We start from the raw sequence: 17999 nt of genomic DNA, 5'->3' as shown, positions 1-17999 counted from the left end.
CTTATACCAGGTTATGTTATTTGTCCAATAAATCCAGTATTATATACACTGACTGGCCATGGCTCTGTATGGTCTCAAGAAGAAATCTTTCCTATCAGCTGCTATCTGATCCTTCTTGCTAGAGATACCAGGGGTCTAACCTGAAACTTTCAGCCTGCAAAGATGAATGGTGTGTATGTACACACCATACATTTAAAGGACATAACTGCCTCAAAACGATACTGGGAACTGCAGTTTGTTAAGGAAGCTGGATATTGTAGCTCTTTAAGTGGGAACTACAGTTCCCAGGATTCTTTGAGGGAAGCCATGTGCTGTAAACATAGAGTATCTACCCAGCCATAGTGTATAATTTTTCTTCTGTTTGTCACCATCCAGTGACCCAGAAGGTGCTACCCAGTTACAGACATTGTTACCTGTGAAACACTCTTTTTTATTTCTCTTGCCCCCTGCCTTCCCAGTCTCTGCTGGTTTATTGGGGGGTATTATTAAATAAATACTAAATATAATTAAAGAAGCATGGATTGGGGAAAACAGACTAAACACTGAGGAATGCATTCTATATGATAGTGCCTTGTGATGAGTAATACACTTCTCTTTTTCCAACTGCTTCTATTGAATCTTCTTTAGAATTTCAGAGGAAAGTTAAGCCAAACTGTTCCCACTCAGTTACTAGCTTTCTGGAGTATAGGCTATCCAGAGGTATTTTTGGAGGCGGGTACCTCGGAATGAAAGAATATTTTCAGGTTTGACTTTTTTGGCCTATGATGACAACACTGTGCTAGACATTGTAATGGAAACCCTGAATTCTAGTCATTCTACTAGGACATTTTCACATACTTACAAGTATTTTGTCATAAGGGAACTGTTTGCTAGCCACCAAGATCAAAACAACAAACCAAGGTAACATGAGGGTGAGAGCAAGTTTTCAAGTCTGCTCTGTTTCACTACTTTATTTTTTATTTTAATATTTTCCTTTCTACTCTGCTTTGCAGTCAAGATTAGCTTACAATCATTCAAATCTATCTTAAGGGTACTATGTCTCTTTGGGTTATTGGCAATTTAGTATATGTGCTGCGGAAGCGAGCACGGGTTATTGGCAGTTGATAGGTTTCAGGCTCATCTTTCAAGATGGGAGAGGGTAGAAGGAGCTACAGGTAGATTCAGGGGCTGGCTGATGATAAAGACAATAATAGCCCACAGAAGCAATCCTTCCATTCATCTGCAGTCCTTTTACATATAAATATATTTATTTATTTTTTATCTCGATGTATTCTGTTTCCATGCTTAGGCTATTCTAGAACTTAGTCAAAAGGGCAACAGCTGACTTTTGCAAATATTTTCACACCCTCAGAAACCCCTTCCCTTCTTGGTCATTTAGAGGGGTCAAGAAGGGACAAAAAAAAGCCATGAGAGAAATCAGGCATACTGACACTCTCACTGCATAGCCAGTCAGGTTTAGTAAAATGGCCATGCCATTTTGGATAAAAAAAATACCCTCCCATTGCCCTCATTATAAATTATGGGGGTTGGGGGAGAGGAAACATGTCAGTATGTTGTCTGGTCAAGTGATGCTCCATGTCTTGCCACATAACACTGCAGTGGTTTCTTTGCATGCTAGCACAGCCCAACAATACAATAGTGTCACTCAGGACTATGCCTTGATCGTGGCATAGTCTACGTTTTCCCTCTTGCTCTATTCATAGTGCAAGGGCTTTGTTTGCCATTAGTGACATTACCGTGTAGCCATATTTGATTGATTTTTGTGACATCACATTCACTATGTGGTCCCTGATTGGTTGGGATCCTATAGCTCCTGAACCTTTGGGGCCTCCCAACAGTGTAGTGGAGCGCCCCTCCTCTAACTCTACTGGACTGTCCTTGGGTACTCTAACTACAGTGGTGGAGCCACTTTGTCCAGGTAGGGCCTGTGGCTCGAGTCCCAGAATCCCAGGGTCTGGCTCCACTGGCTCAACAGTCACAGGTTTTGTTCCCTCGATACCTCTGCAGTTATTCAGAAAAAAACCAAAAAAACCCAGTGAAAATGGAACTGAAGCAGCTTGAGTTTGGAATGCAAACAGGTGCCGAGAAGTAAAAGACCAAAATAGGAGAAGTGGGGATTGGAAATCACTTTACCCCTTAAAAAAATCACACTTTTTATTTCATAAATTTTGGGAGTAAAAATTCTACATGGCCCCAATTTCTTTGGAAGTTATGTGCACGCACAGTCAATAAGATGCTGGGGACGTTTAGGGTACAAATTGCATTTATTTTTTTCAGAATTGATGGAAATTTGCCACCGACGTTAATAGATAGGATTTGCACCAAACTATTATTTATAATATTGGAAGCTTTTAACACATTTTGTAATGGTTCTTTGATTTTCCTTTCAGTTCACTGAATATATTTAATCGAGGAGTTGGATTCTAGTATATTAGGACACATGGCAACCCAGCCTTTTTGATTCAGTGTTGGTGGCTGCTGCTGAAACAGATTTCCACTGCAGCAGCTCAAACAGCATCCTCTCACTTGGTGTGAAACTACCTATCAAGCTCCCAAGTCTTTTTTTAGAGCTAATTTATGCCAGAAGTAGCAATGACATCCCCATCTCATCTCATTCTGGAAATACCTGGTGCCTATGGTGGCAGCTGCCCCACCTTAAGGGGCACGGATAACTCAGTTCTGGAGCAGGGGACTAAGGCAATACCTCTGTTTTGTTAAAAAAAACCCGGAAAAACTGGAAAAACAGTCATCATACATTGTACTGAATGCATTGTCAGGTGTAGAATTAATTTTATTTAATGTTCCAAGATTTGATTCTCCAAATACTTTGTATAATTACTCTCGCAGTACTATGTTGAGGTAGATCTTTGCAAAAAGCATACATTCCTAATTATAATAGGAAGAGACCAGTGAGACCTACAATAAAATGCTGCAGTGTAGAGTGCATTTGTTTGGGGTTCCAGCCATTCCGTCCCATTCCTCTTGCACCCTCAGCAGTGAATCAACATTCCATAGCATCAAGCCATTCCTCATTGAACTGTTTTGGGCACACCTCCTTGAGACTTTTTTCCTAAATATTTTGTGGTGCTTATGCAAACCTTGGAGTTCCCCAGAGCCTGTTCTTGTGCCTGGATGGTAAGTGTTGTTTTAGCTATATAAGCGGCATTGCTTACAGTCGTGAGGAAATAGAGGGAACCAGCCGTCCTCATAGCCTGAACGTTGAAAACAGAAGGAATGAAGTAAACATGTTACCATGTTTTATTCCCTTGTTTCATACACCATGTGTCATAAATGTTCTCCTTCAGGCAACATGTATATCTTTTGTTCATGTGACTAACAGTAGGTTGTGTGTTCGCCTGCTCACTCTTACAACAAGCAGCCTGAAGTTCCATTCCCAAAACACGGGGGAATTTGTGACATGTAGAGTTATAAAAAGGCAGCGCATGATACACTGAACAGCACATGCACATGTGTAAGAAACTTTGTTTGATTTCAGTCTTTGCTAAACCAGGGAAGGACAGTCAATAAAAAGGCAGAGAAATGTTCTGCATGAATTAATGTTGTGCAAAAGTGAAAATGAAATATAGTGTGGTTTAATTCTAAAGAGTCTAAACATGCTAAAGAGAATGCTGTTCCTGTATTTGCAAGAAGCTACTAACCTTATCTTAGGCACTCAGAGGTGGCAAGTGGTCATTTCGTTGCACTGGGAGCTAAAAGACTTGTGCTCAGGTTCTGCCCACTTGCCACTATCAAAACTGTATATAGCACTTGAAATATCACACATTATTGGCTATCAACATATTAACCTGTTAATATGTCTCTTACAGACATGTATCTCAAACTTTCTCCCCCAAGCCACTCAGATAAGAAAAGGCCATGAGTTGCCTAATTCAAAAGATGACAAGTTTAACGAGGAAGTCTTCCTCTTGGCACCCCACACAAATGCTTTGTTAGTATCGTCCTTGATTTTTATTGCTGCCAAATGGACAGTTTTTTATTCACAGCAATTGTTACCCATTCTTGTAGTTGCATTCCTTAAAACCAGCCTTTTACCTACCTGGTGCCTTGACTGTACTAAGCTGGTCTGATGGTGGTTGTAGCCCCAAAATTCTGGAGGGCACCAGGTTAAAGGGTGTTTTAATCTAGGTAATGACTGAATATTTGTTTTCATTATCAGTTTTATAAAGGGACTCTTTCAGAGATTATTTAGTTGTTAGGGATTCTTTAATTTTGATTTCTGCATTGCAGGGGGTTGGACTAGAATGTTTCCCAACCTTGTGCCTCCAGCTGTTTTTGGACTACAATTCCCATCATCCCTTGCCACTGGTCTTGCTAGTCAGGGATGATGGGAGTTGTAGTTCAAAAACAGCTGGAGGCACAAGGTTGGGAAACACTGGACTAGATGACCCCTGAGATCCCTTCCAACTCTACAATTCTATGATAAAGGGTGGTCCTGAAATTCCACTAACTACTACTGTTTAATAATTATTACCACTTTAATTACTGTTCACAGTTAACTGGGATACAGGGCCTGTTTTGAGTTTGTAGGTTAATTATTCCTTGTCTGTGTCAGGCTTTAGTTTAATTGCTGATAAATCATAAGATAACACATTTTTCATTGACTTGTAAACTTTTATTGTGAAAATACAAAATTGTTCAAAATTTCAATTGCGTATTTCCCGTATAAAAAAAACCTGCAAAAAATTAAAAGTAACCATGAAGCTTATTCTTTATTTTAAGTTTATGAGACATAAAGACCGTATTTAAAGTGAAAATATGGTCCCTGCTTTGCCAGCATCGCTTAAAACAGGGATGGTGAACTGGTGCCCCTCCAGGTGTTGCTGGAAATTATGGTGTTGTGCTGGGGGGTTCTCTTGACCATAAGAGTGGATTTGGGAAGAGTAAAGCCCTGTTGCACTAGTGGCACTGGCTTTTGCTAGTGGAACAGATTAGTTATTTCTGGCCCCATGGATCCAAAGAGTTACTTTAGGTGCACCCAAGGCTGCATAATGAATTTTATTTTACTATTTTTCTTTAGTGGCAGACTCCATGTCATATCACAAGCAGTTTTGAAACATCCCGTCATTTTCAAAAATGATTTCCTTGGTTTTGGGGGAGGGAGCTGTTTGAGAAACTCTAGTGCAAAGCTCCTTAAACCTATTAATTGATTGAAAGATGAAGCCCATAATATAAAGAATCAGATATTGAATTTTGTCTTCTTTGTCCTGTCCGGGTGGGTAAAATGATCTCAACCTATGGATGTTTTCTGAACAGTTGTTTAGATCTCTAAGATCAATTAACAATTGTTGTGGTTCTACTGCAATAATTAATCATTAACCAGTTAATGTTCTCCAAGAATCCAAGAACAGTCACCACTGTAATACCTCAGGGTTGTAGATTTGATCTGGTGAGCACACAAACCATTGCATTGCTTATGTGAGTGTGTCCAGGGGGCACTTCCTGGATTCACTTCCTGGCTTTCGCTATAAAAATAGATCTGAGAGTGGAAGCAAGACCCAGTTTGCATGCAGGTATCGCAGTGCTGTGGCCCATGGAGTGCTGCTTATGATTCATGCAAGCAAGAGCTTTCGAAATTTGCACCTGTGCGGGCTGCTGTAGGCCATCAGACTAGGGCACCATCTGTACAATGTGAATTGAAACCTTTCCAGTCGCCACTGCCTGGCTTGTTGATGGCATACCAGCGCTAGCTTTGAACTTTAGTGCATACTGCTTTGAATATAATTCTCTGTTTGTGCATGTTTGTGTGGTTTGGTTAACGCGCAAAGAACTTCATTTCTGCATCTGGGTTTTGGTTTTGCCTGTGGTAAAGGAACTGTCAAGTACTTGCACACTCCTTGTTCACATTAAACCATAGTGTATCATAAAAATAATAATAGAAAACCTAAGAGTTTAACGTGATATGGAAACTGGTTCAAAGTAGGAGAAATAGATAGCAAATAAAATAAAAATAAAGGTCAACTTCCTGCGTTTATATCTGTGATCTGCTTAGATGATCCAGTGACCTAACCTTTGGGTATTGTTTGAAAGTTCAAAAAAAAAGGATGTTACCAATCAATAAATATTGATCTGATGAGAAAAGTTTTAGGGTTTTTTGTGGGGTGCAAATGGGGAGTCTAGAACAAACTCTAGTTGTAAAATTATTCATAATTTTGCATGGAATTCATTCCTCTTCAGTAAATATATAGATTATTTTGTGTATACTTTGATAGCTGTCCAAAAAAGAGCAAAACAAATATTAAAATGAAAGAGAGCTTATTAATTTAGGCAGCTGTAGGTTGATTCATAGCACAATATTATGAAATGTTTGGTTTTAAAGTAACTTTAAAATAATCTCTAATGTCCATGCCACTTAATTGAATCATTTATTGCCTGTTACCATTAGAAAAATGTCTTTCACGGATGGGGAAACTGTGGGCCTCCAGATATTGCTAGATTACAATTCCCATCTCCCTGAATGTTGGCCGTGCTGGCAGGGACTAATGGGAGTTTGAATCCAACAGCAGCTAGAAGGGTCATTCCTGATTTATATGCATTATTGAAACCGATATATGAACAAATGTTATTCATGTTTAGATTCCAATAAGGAATCTAGACAAAGTTTGTGTTAATACATCTTCCTGCTCCAAACTAGTTTTTGAACATATATTGAAAGGTAATCACATATTTAATATAGTACAGCATTGACTGTATCCAAAACAATTTTGTATAACTTTGAAATCCTTGAAGGAAAAAGAGCTATCTTTTAGGGCAATAAAGACAAATCAAGATGTAACCTGTCCAAACAATTATGCCATTTCATAGTTGGGATAGATTGTTTCATTATTTAATTTTCTGTGTGAAGTCTCTTCAACAACAGTACCTTTGTATTTTAAACAGGCCATGGTGCTGATGTCAAGTGTGTTGACTGGCATCCGACAAAAGGTTTGGTGGTTTCTGGAAGCAAAGATAGTCAGCAGCCAATCAAGTTCTGGGATCCAAAGACTGGCCAGAGCCTTGCTACGCTGTAAGTGCAATTGCAGTTGGTGCCTGGGCTCTTGTTGCCAAAAATTTCTGGGCCTTCAGCCTGTATAGATTTATTGAATACTTGTTTAGAATATTATTGCTCAGTGCATTTGGAATAATGTGTGAGATGGCTGCAAAAAGTGTTGAAACAGCAATTGAAACAAGGGTTTAGCACAGTTTCACTATGAGAAAATGCCAACGTGTTTAGATCTGTTTTATTTTATTTCATTATGATGGGGTCAGGGGACACATTAGATGTTTCAAAAAATTATGCATGCTGTGGAGAAAGTGGATAGAATACTTTTTACTATCTGAACTGTTTTGAAGACAAACAGTGGGTTGCTTTAATTGCTCATTTCTTTACATTATGCACAGTTTATTCTTTTTATGATATATTCCAGTCATGCTCATAAGAACACTGTGATGGAAGTCAAATTGAACCTAAATGGCAACTGGCTACTTACAGCATCTCGTGATCACCTCTGCAAACTCTTTGATATTCGAAATCTGAAAGAAGAGCTTCAGGTCTTCAGAGGTCATAAGAAGGAGGCAACAGGTTAAAAATAACTTTTGTGTCAGTTGTTTCTGAACTTGGTGGTTGGATATTCAAAACCCTTGAAAGTAACTATTCAAAGTCTGCATTATATCACTCCAATTTCTATGATCTGTAGTTGATAAGAAAGATAACTAATACCATTGCTTAAATCAAGCATGCCCAAATCTTCTATATCCTTAATCTGTTTAGAAAGCTTATAGGCTCCCCCTCTCTACAACATTTCCCTTCTCCTAATCTGTCTGCTACCTTTGAAGCTATTGATCACACTATCCCTCTTGATATTAACTCTTCAGAGCACTCCTGTCTTTCTAGCAGCACCTTTTGTCCCTGCTGACAATTCAGTGTCCAACTCCCATGTTACTCATTTTCCTTCCCATTGGCTCTGCCATGCTGTGTGTGAACTTCAAGTTTGTGTATTTATTTCTCCATACCATATCTATTCTCTTGTATCTCCTCTCTTCCAACATCCTACTTGTTTTTGCTTTATTCTCTGCTTCCCACCAGTGAGCCTTTTGGCAAGCTGTTGCTTAAGTAGCCTTTTCTCCATTCATTAAACGAAGTCCCCCTCCACAGGTCCTCCCATGAGAACTCCAAAGGCTACTCTGAACTGTCAGTCTCTTTTCCTGCCCCTTGACTGATGCCTGTTGTCCACTGCTCATCACTGCACTGTAATCCATCCTTTCTCATCTAGTCAGATCCTACGTTACTTCTGTTCTAGTACACCATTGGAAAAATGTAAATAAGTAGTAGTAATTGTGAATTTCTGCATTGCAGCTGTGGCCTGGCATCCTGTTCATGAAGGGTTCTTTGCCAGTGGAGGGTCCGATGGCTCATTACTGTTCTGGCATGTTGGGTAGGTACCTCTGATGAGAAATTACAACTGAGAAGTCAGCATAATTTAATATTGTCTTTTGAAACTATAGAATTATCCTTGTGATGATTTGTGAATGACTCCATCCTGAGCTGAAGGGCTTTACTTTAAGAAATCTAAGTAATATATTGATTAATCCAGAGGTTAGGGACCCTCTGACCTGCAGACCAATATTGACCCACCAGGGGGTCCACTTTGGCCTACAAGGCCATTTCCCCCCAACCACGCCCACCTGCTCATCAGCTGACATCACTGGTAAAATCCTGCTTTGGTTATGCATGCCTGTTTCCAGCAAGGAACAGATGCATGCGGCTAAGCCAGCAGGGTTTAGTCACAGTTAAAGCCTGCTGAGTTCAAGAGAGCCCTTTTTCAGAGGCTGAATCCAGGGCAAAGAGCTGGCTGAAAGCCCTTTGCAAAACCAGAGGCAAAACAGGAGTTGGGGGGGTAGTGTGAAAGTACTTTGCAAAAGTGCTTTCAAGCAGCCCAGCATTCCTATTGATGCTGTTTGCAAAGGGCTCTCAGGCAAGCCACAGTGCTTCTGTTTGAACCTCCAGGTTGAGCCTCAGGCTCAAACAGGAACCCTGGGCTACTTGTAAGCACTTTTGCAAGGCACTTTCATACCTCCCTTCATGCCTGTTGCCTCCAAGACTCAAACTGGTGGCTCAGACAGGAACATTGGTGTTGCCTGAGAGGCTTTTGCAAACAGCATCCCCTGGTTTCATAGCAACAGGTGATTGACCGGGGGAGACCTTTCCCACTTGCCAAATTTGGCCTGCCAAGGAGTAGGGATATAAAAGTTTTGCCTGCTAACCAGAAAAGACTCCCCACCTCTCCCCTGATCCTTGTGGAGATAATCACTGAATATATTAATTTTCTAGTGTAAATATTTCTGCCTGAAAGAATGTGGATATGGCGTCTCTTGTTTGTCACAGCAACCTTCTTAATTAAAACAGCAGTCAAAATAAGTGTGTGTGTGTGTGTGTGTGTGTGTACACACGTGCACACACACACACACACAACCTCTACTAAGTTTTCACATAAATAATAACTTTTGAACAAACAAATGCAGGTTAAACATTAAACAAATAAGTTTCATTGAGCAACATTGTATTAAAAATAAAAAAGCAAATAGGCCTTGATGCATCCTTGTTCGTCCATTTAAGCACTATTTTTGTATTATTTCAGGGTGGAAAAGGAAGTGGGAGGTATGGAAATGGCCCATGAAGGAATGATTTGGAGTTTAGCTTGGCATCCTCTAGGACATATTCTGTGCTCAGGATCAAATGATCACACCAGGTATTTTTATTTAAATATTTTGCTTTGCACTCGTTTGACCTCAGTAACATTTTGTTTTTCATTGCTCCACTTACGTTTCTTTGTCGTCATCATGCATTTGTTTGTACCCTCACGAACATACCCTACCAAGAAGCTTTAAAAGAAAAATTGTAGTTTACTTATGCAATGGAAGAATAAAATACTAAGAGTGTTTTCAGGAACTAGCACTCATTAGCTTTTAATATAGTACATTCCACTTACACATACTAATGCAATCAGCTGTTATTCATGGTACTTTACCTTTCATCTTGATTAAAAAGAATACACTGTGAAATGAAATGAAATGAAATATGATCATTCAGCAAGCTGGAAGATTTAACTAGTGAAAGAGACAGGGAGTGAAATATAATACATAAATGTGGAAAAGCTGCAGGAGATGATTGTCTTGCCAAAGGCAAGGTGGTTCTTTTAAGATAGATTCAGAAGCAATACAAAATACACAAGTGAGTGAGAAGATTATAGATTTTATTCTTAAACAGCAAGCCATGTATGCATACCAAGCAAGCACTTCCCTCTGCCACTTGAAAGCCCTCAAGAAGTGGCAAAGCGACTTCCCCAGGTAGCCTCAGTTTGCAGGGCCCTGTGGTTGATCAGTCCCTGCACGAGCTTCAAAGAAACTCTGCCCAAACGGTCCAGTTTTATAGGTAGCCTGTGTGGCTTCCAAGACTGACTACGTGTAGATCATCTATTAGCCATCCCCTCCCAGTGCCTCACTTTCTCAAAACAATGTCCAACATCAAAGAAGGTACCCAGCACTATCCTCTGAACTGATTAAGGCAGCTGTGTGGGGGACTTCACCTCATCCCAACATTCTCAGGACATTAAAGACTGTTCTCACACCATCAAAATACTTAACAAGAGCGAGGAAGGGGGAAGGAGTAGAGGCAGGAAGGGTAACTGTGTCAGATCACTAACTCCTCGATACATTTTTGTCGATGAGGAAGAGAAAAATATGATGTGCAATAAGAACTCCTTGTGCTAACAGGACTACTTCACTGGATAGCAGCCCAGATGTAACACATTATTGAACTAGATTATTTCTTTTGGCATGTGTATTGCTGAACGTAATGAAAGAGTAACTTGTAAGTCAGCTTTATTATAGTTTATTATTGTTTTTATCTCTTTTGATTGCTCTGATAGTATTCATACTTAAAGGGTGAAGTGTAATTTTTTAATATATACATTTTCAAGATTTAGCAGAGTTCTGTACTTGGCACCCAATAATTATTGGCACCCAATAATATGTGAAACAAGCCTATTGGTTAAGTACAAGTTTACACCATTGTAAGATGTTACACAAATTATATTAATAGTCTGGTTCTGGCTGATAATAGCTTTCTACTGTGGCTGTTGATGCAGAACAGATTTCCCTTTTCTGCTTTAGAAGCAACTCTACTGCTTATTTAGGTTTCTTGGAACTATGTGCACAGCAAGGAGTGGGTACTATACCTCTACTCTCTACTACTGGCAGGTGGTGAGGGACCACCCAGTTCAGTAGCCATCACAACTTGAAGTGGTCCAGTAGAAAACAAGAAGGAGCTAATACACATTTAAAATAACTTTAAAAAAAAACTTTAGAGTTGGGGGAGGTTAAGAGTTACTGGCTCTGAGTAATGAAGGCTTAACTTATAAATCCACAGAGGATACTATCTCTTAGTTTTATTTTAACAGCAAATTCTGGACCCGGAATCGTCCTGGAGATAAAATGCGAGATCGTTATAATCTGAACTTGCTTCCAGGAATGTCGGAGGATGGAGTTGAATATGGTATATTTATTTGTTACACTTAAATTCCGTCTTTCTTCCAAGGAGTTCGTGGTGTCATACATGTCCTCCTCCCCTTTTTTACCCTCTCAACAATCCTGTGAGACAAGTTAGGCTGTGAGGTGGTGACTGGCCCAAGGTCACCTGGTGAGCTACATAAATGAGCAGGGATTTCAACCTGAGTCTCCCTAATTCTAGTTCAACACTCTAACCAATACGCCACAGTTGCTTTCTTGGCCAACTTAAGCAGTGCTTAAGGTAATCTTTAAATCGTTGTAATGTAAAAACACGTAGTTCCTGAAAACTCTTCCCCCCTTTTCCTTTGCTATTCTGTTTCTTTCAGGTGAGTTATGCATTCTAACACAACACAACACAGGAACCATGGTTGTGGTCTTATTTCCAAATGTTTGTTCTCTTGTCATCACAGCCCACCTAGTTGTTACCTTGCAGAGTAAACACATATTTTACTCAATATTTATTTCAGCAGAAAGTTTGAAATGCTATATAGGTTACAGACTTTAAATTAGGAATGGGGACCCTCAGGCCTGGGGGAGGGGACAAATACGGCCCTCTAAGCCTCTCTCTTTGGCCCTCAGGACTCTCCCTACACCACATACCCTCCGCAGTCACACCTCATTTCCTCAAACCCTGAAATCCTGTGAGGAAGGGTGGTGTATAAATTTGATAAGTAAATAAAAATAAAAAGTCCCACCCTCTGATTGCAGCCTACTAGAGTCCTTTTATCTGGCTTGATTCTGTCCTTAAACTCCAATAATGTATTTTGCTTGGCTGAGTGTGGTATAAAAGAGGATATCGAAATTAACCTACTGTATAAAGGTAAAGTTTACATATTTTGTGCAAGCCACTTTTTCCTGTGGCCTCACCCATCACAAGCAACACTATCTGAAAAGGGTTCTCCAACCCTGCTTTAAATCCTTGCCGGTCAGTAAAAGAGAAAATAATGAAATGGTTGATTGTAGGAAATTAAGTAATAGTATTGAAACATCACTGAATGGGACCTAAGAAATATCATATATTTTGTTGATAACAGTTTACTCTCCCTTTCCAGATGACCTAGAACCCAATAGTCTTGCAGTGATTCCAGGGATGGGAATACCTGAGCAGCTGAAACTAGCCATGGAACAAGAGCAGATGGGTAAGAGAGAAATTGTGCCTGCCGTAATATGGATACTTTCCTTGGCGTAACTCCTTGAATATAGTGGGACTTGCTAATAACCAATAGCAAGAGAAATACCAATTGATAGTAAGAGAATCCCAAATAGGATTGTGTTGCTTTTCTGAAAATTTGCATGAATCATAAAGAAATGGGTTGGATCTTCTTTTCTGTTCCTTTTTGGCATCCTTTTATGCCAAGAAAAATTTAAAATTAGCTAAAGGATTCTGCAACACACACACCCATCTCTGGTCGTGAAATTAAGTTTCCTGATGACTTTATTTATGAAGACATAAGTTGTTCATCATACTGTGTAGAAATCATTATTCAATTCTTTTCATTGAAGGGAAAGATGAGACAAGTGAAATTGAGATGACTATCCCAGGACTGGACTGGGGAATGGAGGAGGTGATGCAAAAGGACCAAAAGAAAGTACCACAAAAAAAGGTCCCCTACGCAAAACCAATCCCAGCCCAGTTTCAGCAGGTTAGTATCTAAATGCAGTGCTATAACTTCAAAACATCTTTATTTATTTCCACAATCAGTACCTATTAGAATGCAAAGTCCTCCTTGATGAATTCTTAAAAGGAGCAAATAGATGATTGACTTCAGCAGCTGGGCCTAAAATATAGTGCAGTTGACATAGTCTATTTTCATCAAGTCTCCAGCATAAATGCACTAGTGGATGAATTCATCCAACAGGTTTCAATAACACTGTAACCATACACCTTTATTATCCTATTCAGGCTTGGATGCAGAATAAAGTTCCTATTCCTTCACCAGCTGAGCCACTGAATGACCGAAAGGAAGATCTTAAACTGGAGGAAAAGAAGAAGTCACAGGCAGAGATTGAGCAAGAAATGGCAGCACTTCAGTACACCAACCCACAGCTTCTAGAGGTATGTGAAAAGTCAGGTCACTGATAATGTTTGCATAAATGCACATACTCACACCAAAAATTAGAGGTAATCCAATGAGGATATTGATAGGCCGTATTTGCAACATCACTGCAGCTATGGGTAACATAAACTTTTCTGGCTTAATGAATGGTCCCAAGTTACATGATGCTGTAAGTGGGTCTGCCCTTGAGTACTGCTTGCATGAGAGGCTATCTGGGAACCACATACAATCTGATCTGTGTGCAAGGATAAGAATAATGAATAAATGATTGCCACAAACCCCTCTGAAGAAAGTGGCTTTTCGTTTTGTTTTTTTGCTCCTGACCAGTGTCTAATCAAGTGGTGTATGCTGCTGAAGTAGTAAACATTCTGTTTGAGAAGGTTATTGCTTCCTAGCTACATTCTTCATTTTGCTTTCGTTGAAACAATAATTAAAATTAGAAATTGCCTGGTTAGTACATAATGATAAGCCATAGTTTGTTTAGCCAAAGTGTGGCTCGTTTGAACATCTGAACTCAACCCAGAGAATAATTATGGTTTGTTTTCCAGTAACAAACTACTATCGGCAACCTTGGTTTGTATTTGGCTTGAGAGTCTAGCCATATTTTATCCTTGGATCGGCATTATCTCCAAACCCAACAGTCTTGCTTAACTGTGGGTGGCCACCCCACTCCAGACATTCACCAAGCTACAGAGGCAACAGGCAAGAGCATAGAATCATAGAGTTGGAATAGACCACAAGGGCCATTGAGTCCAACCCCCTGCCAAGCAGGAAACACCATCAGAGCACTCCTGACATATGGTTGTCAAGCCTCTGCTTAAAGACCTCCAAAGAAGGAGACTCCACCACACTCCTTGGCAGCAAATTCCACTGTCAAACAGCTCTTACTGTCAGGAAGTTCTTCCTAATGTTTAGGTGGAATCTTCTTTCTTGTAGTTTGGATCCATTGCTCCGTGTCCGCTTCTCTGGAGCAGCAGAAAACAACCTTTCTCCCTCCTCTATATGACATCCTTTTATATATTTGAACATGGCTATCATATCACCCCTTAACCTCCTCTTCTCCAGGCTAAACATGCCCAGCTCCCTTAGCCGTTCCTCATAAGGCATCGTTTCCAGGCCTTTGACCATTTTGGTTGCCCTCCTCTGGACACGTTCCAGTTTGTCAGTGTCCTTCTTGAACTGTGGTGCCCAGAACTGGACACAGTACTCCAGGTGAGGTCTGACCAGAGCAGAATACAGTGGCACTATTACTTCCCTTGATCTAGATGCTATACTCCTATTGATGCAGCCCAGAATTGCATTGGCTTTTTCAGCTGCCGCGTCACACTGTTGGCTCATGTCAAGTTTGTGGTCAACCAAGACTCCTAGATCCTTTTCACATGTACTGCTCTCAACCCATCTTGTATTTGTGCCTCTCATTTTTTTTGCCCAAGTGCAATACTTTACATTTCTCCCTGTTAAAGTTCATCTTGTTTGTTTTGGCCCAGTTCTCTAATCTGTCAAGGTACTGTCCTCTGGGGTGTTAGCCACCCCTCCCAGTTTGGTGTCATCTGCAAATTTGATCAGGATGCCCTTGAGTCCATCATCCAAGTCGTTGATAAGCAGCTAGAGAATAAATCAAGCATTGGAGAAACAAGCCAAGGGATGTTTACTTTTCTGTGAGGCTTAGCATTTGTTGAGCAAGCCATGTCTTAATACTAAGTGGAACAAGCTACACAGAAAGTGTCCTTTGGTTTCCAATAGTTCGTCATAATTGTGTGGGTGTGTAAATTATTTTCTTCTTTTTTGCAGCAACTGAAGATTGAAAGGCTTGGACACAAGCAAGCAGAACAAGGTCAGCAACAGCCACCTCCAGGAGGACCTGTTCATGGACCCCAACATTTCCCAGGACAAAGCCCAATGTCTCAGGTGCCTCAAGGCTTTCAGCAAGCCCATCCACCTCAGCAGATGCCAATGAATATGCCTCAGATGGGACCACCTGGGCCACAGGGACAGTTCAGGCCTCCAGGACCTCAAGGACAAATGGGACCCCAAGGTCCTCCTTTACACCAAGGAGGTGGTGGACCACAAGGATTTGTTGGGCCTCAAGGACCTCCACAAGGACTTCCAAGACCTCAAGAACTTCATGGGCATCAAGGAATGCAGAGACATCCTGGCCCTCATGGACAAATGGGCCCTCCACCTGGAGGGCCACCTGGCCCACAGACGAATTCTGGACCTCAGGGTCACTTAGGCCCACCAGGCCCACAGCCTCATTTAGGTCAACAAGGTCCACCAACACCACAGACCCACTTAGGTCCTCAAGGGCCACCTGGTGGTCAAGGGCCACCTGGGCCAAGAGGAATGCAAGGACCTCATGGAGTGCAAGGAGCTCAAGGGATACAGGGTCCTGTATCTCAAGGGCCCTTGATGGGACTTAACCCAAGAGGCATGCAGGGACCTCCAGGACCAAGGGAGAACCAGGGTCCTGGACCACAGGGGATGATGATGGGCCATCCACCTCAAGAAATGAGAGGGCCGCATGGTTTACTGGGGCATGGTCCCCAGGAGATGAGGGGTCCTCCACCTCAGGGTTCAATGATGGGACCTCCGCAAGAATTGCGTGGGCCACCAGGTGCACAAGGACAGCAGGGACCTCCACAAGGTGCTATGGTAGGAAATATGCAAGGGCCACCAGGACCTCAAGGACAGCAGAACCCTTCAAGGGGGCCACATCCTTCCCAGGGCCCTCCACCCTTTCAGCAGCAGAAAACTCCCTTGCTTGGTGACGGTCCTCGGGCCCCATTCAATCAGGTATGTCTGGGAAGAATACTCTTCATAAGAAGAGGTCTGGTCAGGAAGAAATTAATACCATAATAAATTGCTGTTAATAGCATAATCAAATGATCAGGCAGGGCAGTGATTTTAATGGTGTAAAACTCTTTTAAGAACAAAACTGTGACTGTTGCTATAACCCTAGTGTAAATGAAATTAGATGGATTTTGGGACACACATGCTGTCTTTTTGTAATCTCAGAATATGGGTGAAATCCAGTGTTGCACCAGCGAATATGACTGAATTTCCCTTCCTCCCTGCAGTCTCCCAACCGATTTATGTCAGCAGAAGTGAGATACCAAAATTGCACATCACCTTATTATTTTAGTAGTTCCAACAGACTGTTATGAAAATGGGGTTCACAGATATCTCAAGCAAGTTGCAGTACAAAATAGCCAGTGTCTCAGGAGATTTCAATTATGTTTTTTTTAATATTCATCAGATCCCCCCCCCCCCCGAAGCAGGTCTTATTGATGACCACAATCCAGAGTGTCATAGGGTGACACATGCCCACCTGGGCTGACAAAACACCTTTTCAACAGCAACTGCCTTTGCCTCTTTATAAGCCATGGTTGATTTTTTCAGTATTTGATGCAGTATGAGAAGGTCTCTGATTCCTTAGGTCTCTGGAATGAAATATTTTTGTGTTATGGGGGGATGGGCTGATAGAAGTGAAAAGAGGAGGGGAATCTCATATATTACTTTATCTGCACTGTTATATCTGAGTTGAACTACATCACCTGAGTTGTGTGAATGTTCTCTTATGAACACTCACTCCCCTATTGGCAATATATTTTTGTAAATTCCTAAATCTATAGTCTATGAGTTTGTTTATAGGGTGACAGATGCCAATGATTAAAAATAAAAAAGCTTACATACTTTTAAAAGGTATGTAGAAGAGGGAGTTCTAGCAGGGCAATTTGTTATTAAGGGCTGAGGAAAGCTGCACCTGCCCAAAATTCCTCTTTTGTACAATCACTAGAGTCAAGGAACACCCTTTTGCTCTTAGTAGGTGGCAAAGAATGCAGACTTATACAGGAATGTTTTTTGGTGGGATCTTATCCACATGGTAATTGCTAGAATAGGGTGCAATAAAACCTAAATGTTTCTTTGATTTTGACTTCATTTGTCCTACTTAACTTTTTTTGTCCAGTGTAGCCTGATTCCACAGTTCGTCTTTTTTTTTTGTTCTGTTCTGCTCTATTAGCTGTTTCTAGCCGAAGTTATTCCAAAACTGGGAGAGAATTCCATTTTAATGTTGTTTGGATTTACCCTTAGAGCAGGCATGGAAAGCCTCCAGCCCTCAAGCCAAATTAGGCCCATCAAGAGTTCTGTGTTCTCCAAGCCATGCCAACCTGCCCCACACCTGATATTTTAGATCAGTTGGGAACTCCTAAATACAGTAGAACCATATTTCCCTACTGAAAGTTGCCATCAGTCAGCTGATCAGTGGTGACTTTAAACCCTGCTGCATTTTTTTTTATTTTTTTTTTGGTGGCATAGTTGGAACCCAACTTACACTTACATAGGAACCTTCTTTGTAGCTGGGCTTGAGTTCAAGCA

General features: G+C 40.9%; 1 protein-coding gene across 1 annotated transcript in view; it reads left to right on the top strand.

The window, feature by feature from the left end:
- Positions 1-17999, top strand: part of WDR33 (WD repeat domain 33) — a 55431-nt gene that overhangs the window by 31092 nt on the left and 6340 nt on the right. The window contains exons 8-16 of the mRNA XM_028730672.2: positions 6898-7024; positions 7425-7579; positions 8354-8432; positions 9636-9746; positions 11457-11551; positions 12618-12704; positions 13069-13208; positions 13469-13621; positions 15414-16415. Coding sequence (XP_028586505.2) covers positions 6898-7024; positions 7425-7579; positions 8354-8432; positions 9636-9746; positions 11457-11551; positions 12618-12704; positions 13069-13208; positions 13469-13621; positions 15414-16415 — 1949 coding nt within the window. The remainder of the gene's footprint in view (positions 1-6897; positions 7025-7424; positions 7580-8353; positions 8433-9635; positions 9747-11456; positions 11552-12617; positions 12705-13068; positions 13209-13468; positions 13622-15413; positions 16416-17999) is intronic.

Source organism: Podarcis muralis, chromosome 6 (assembly GCF_964188315.1).
Source record: "Podarcis muralis chromosome 6, rPodMur119.hap1.1, whole genome shotgun sequence".
NCBI lineage: Eukaryota > Metazoa > Chordata > Lepidosauria > Squamata > Lacertidae > Podarcis > Podarcis muralis.
The sequence above is the reverse complement of the archived record's forward strand: the minus strand, read 5'-3'. Positions and strand labels throughout refer to the sequence as shown.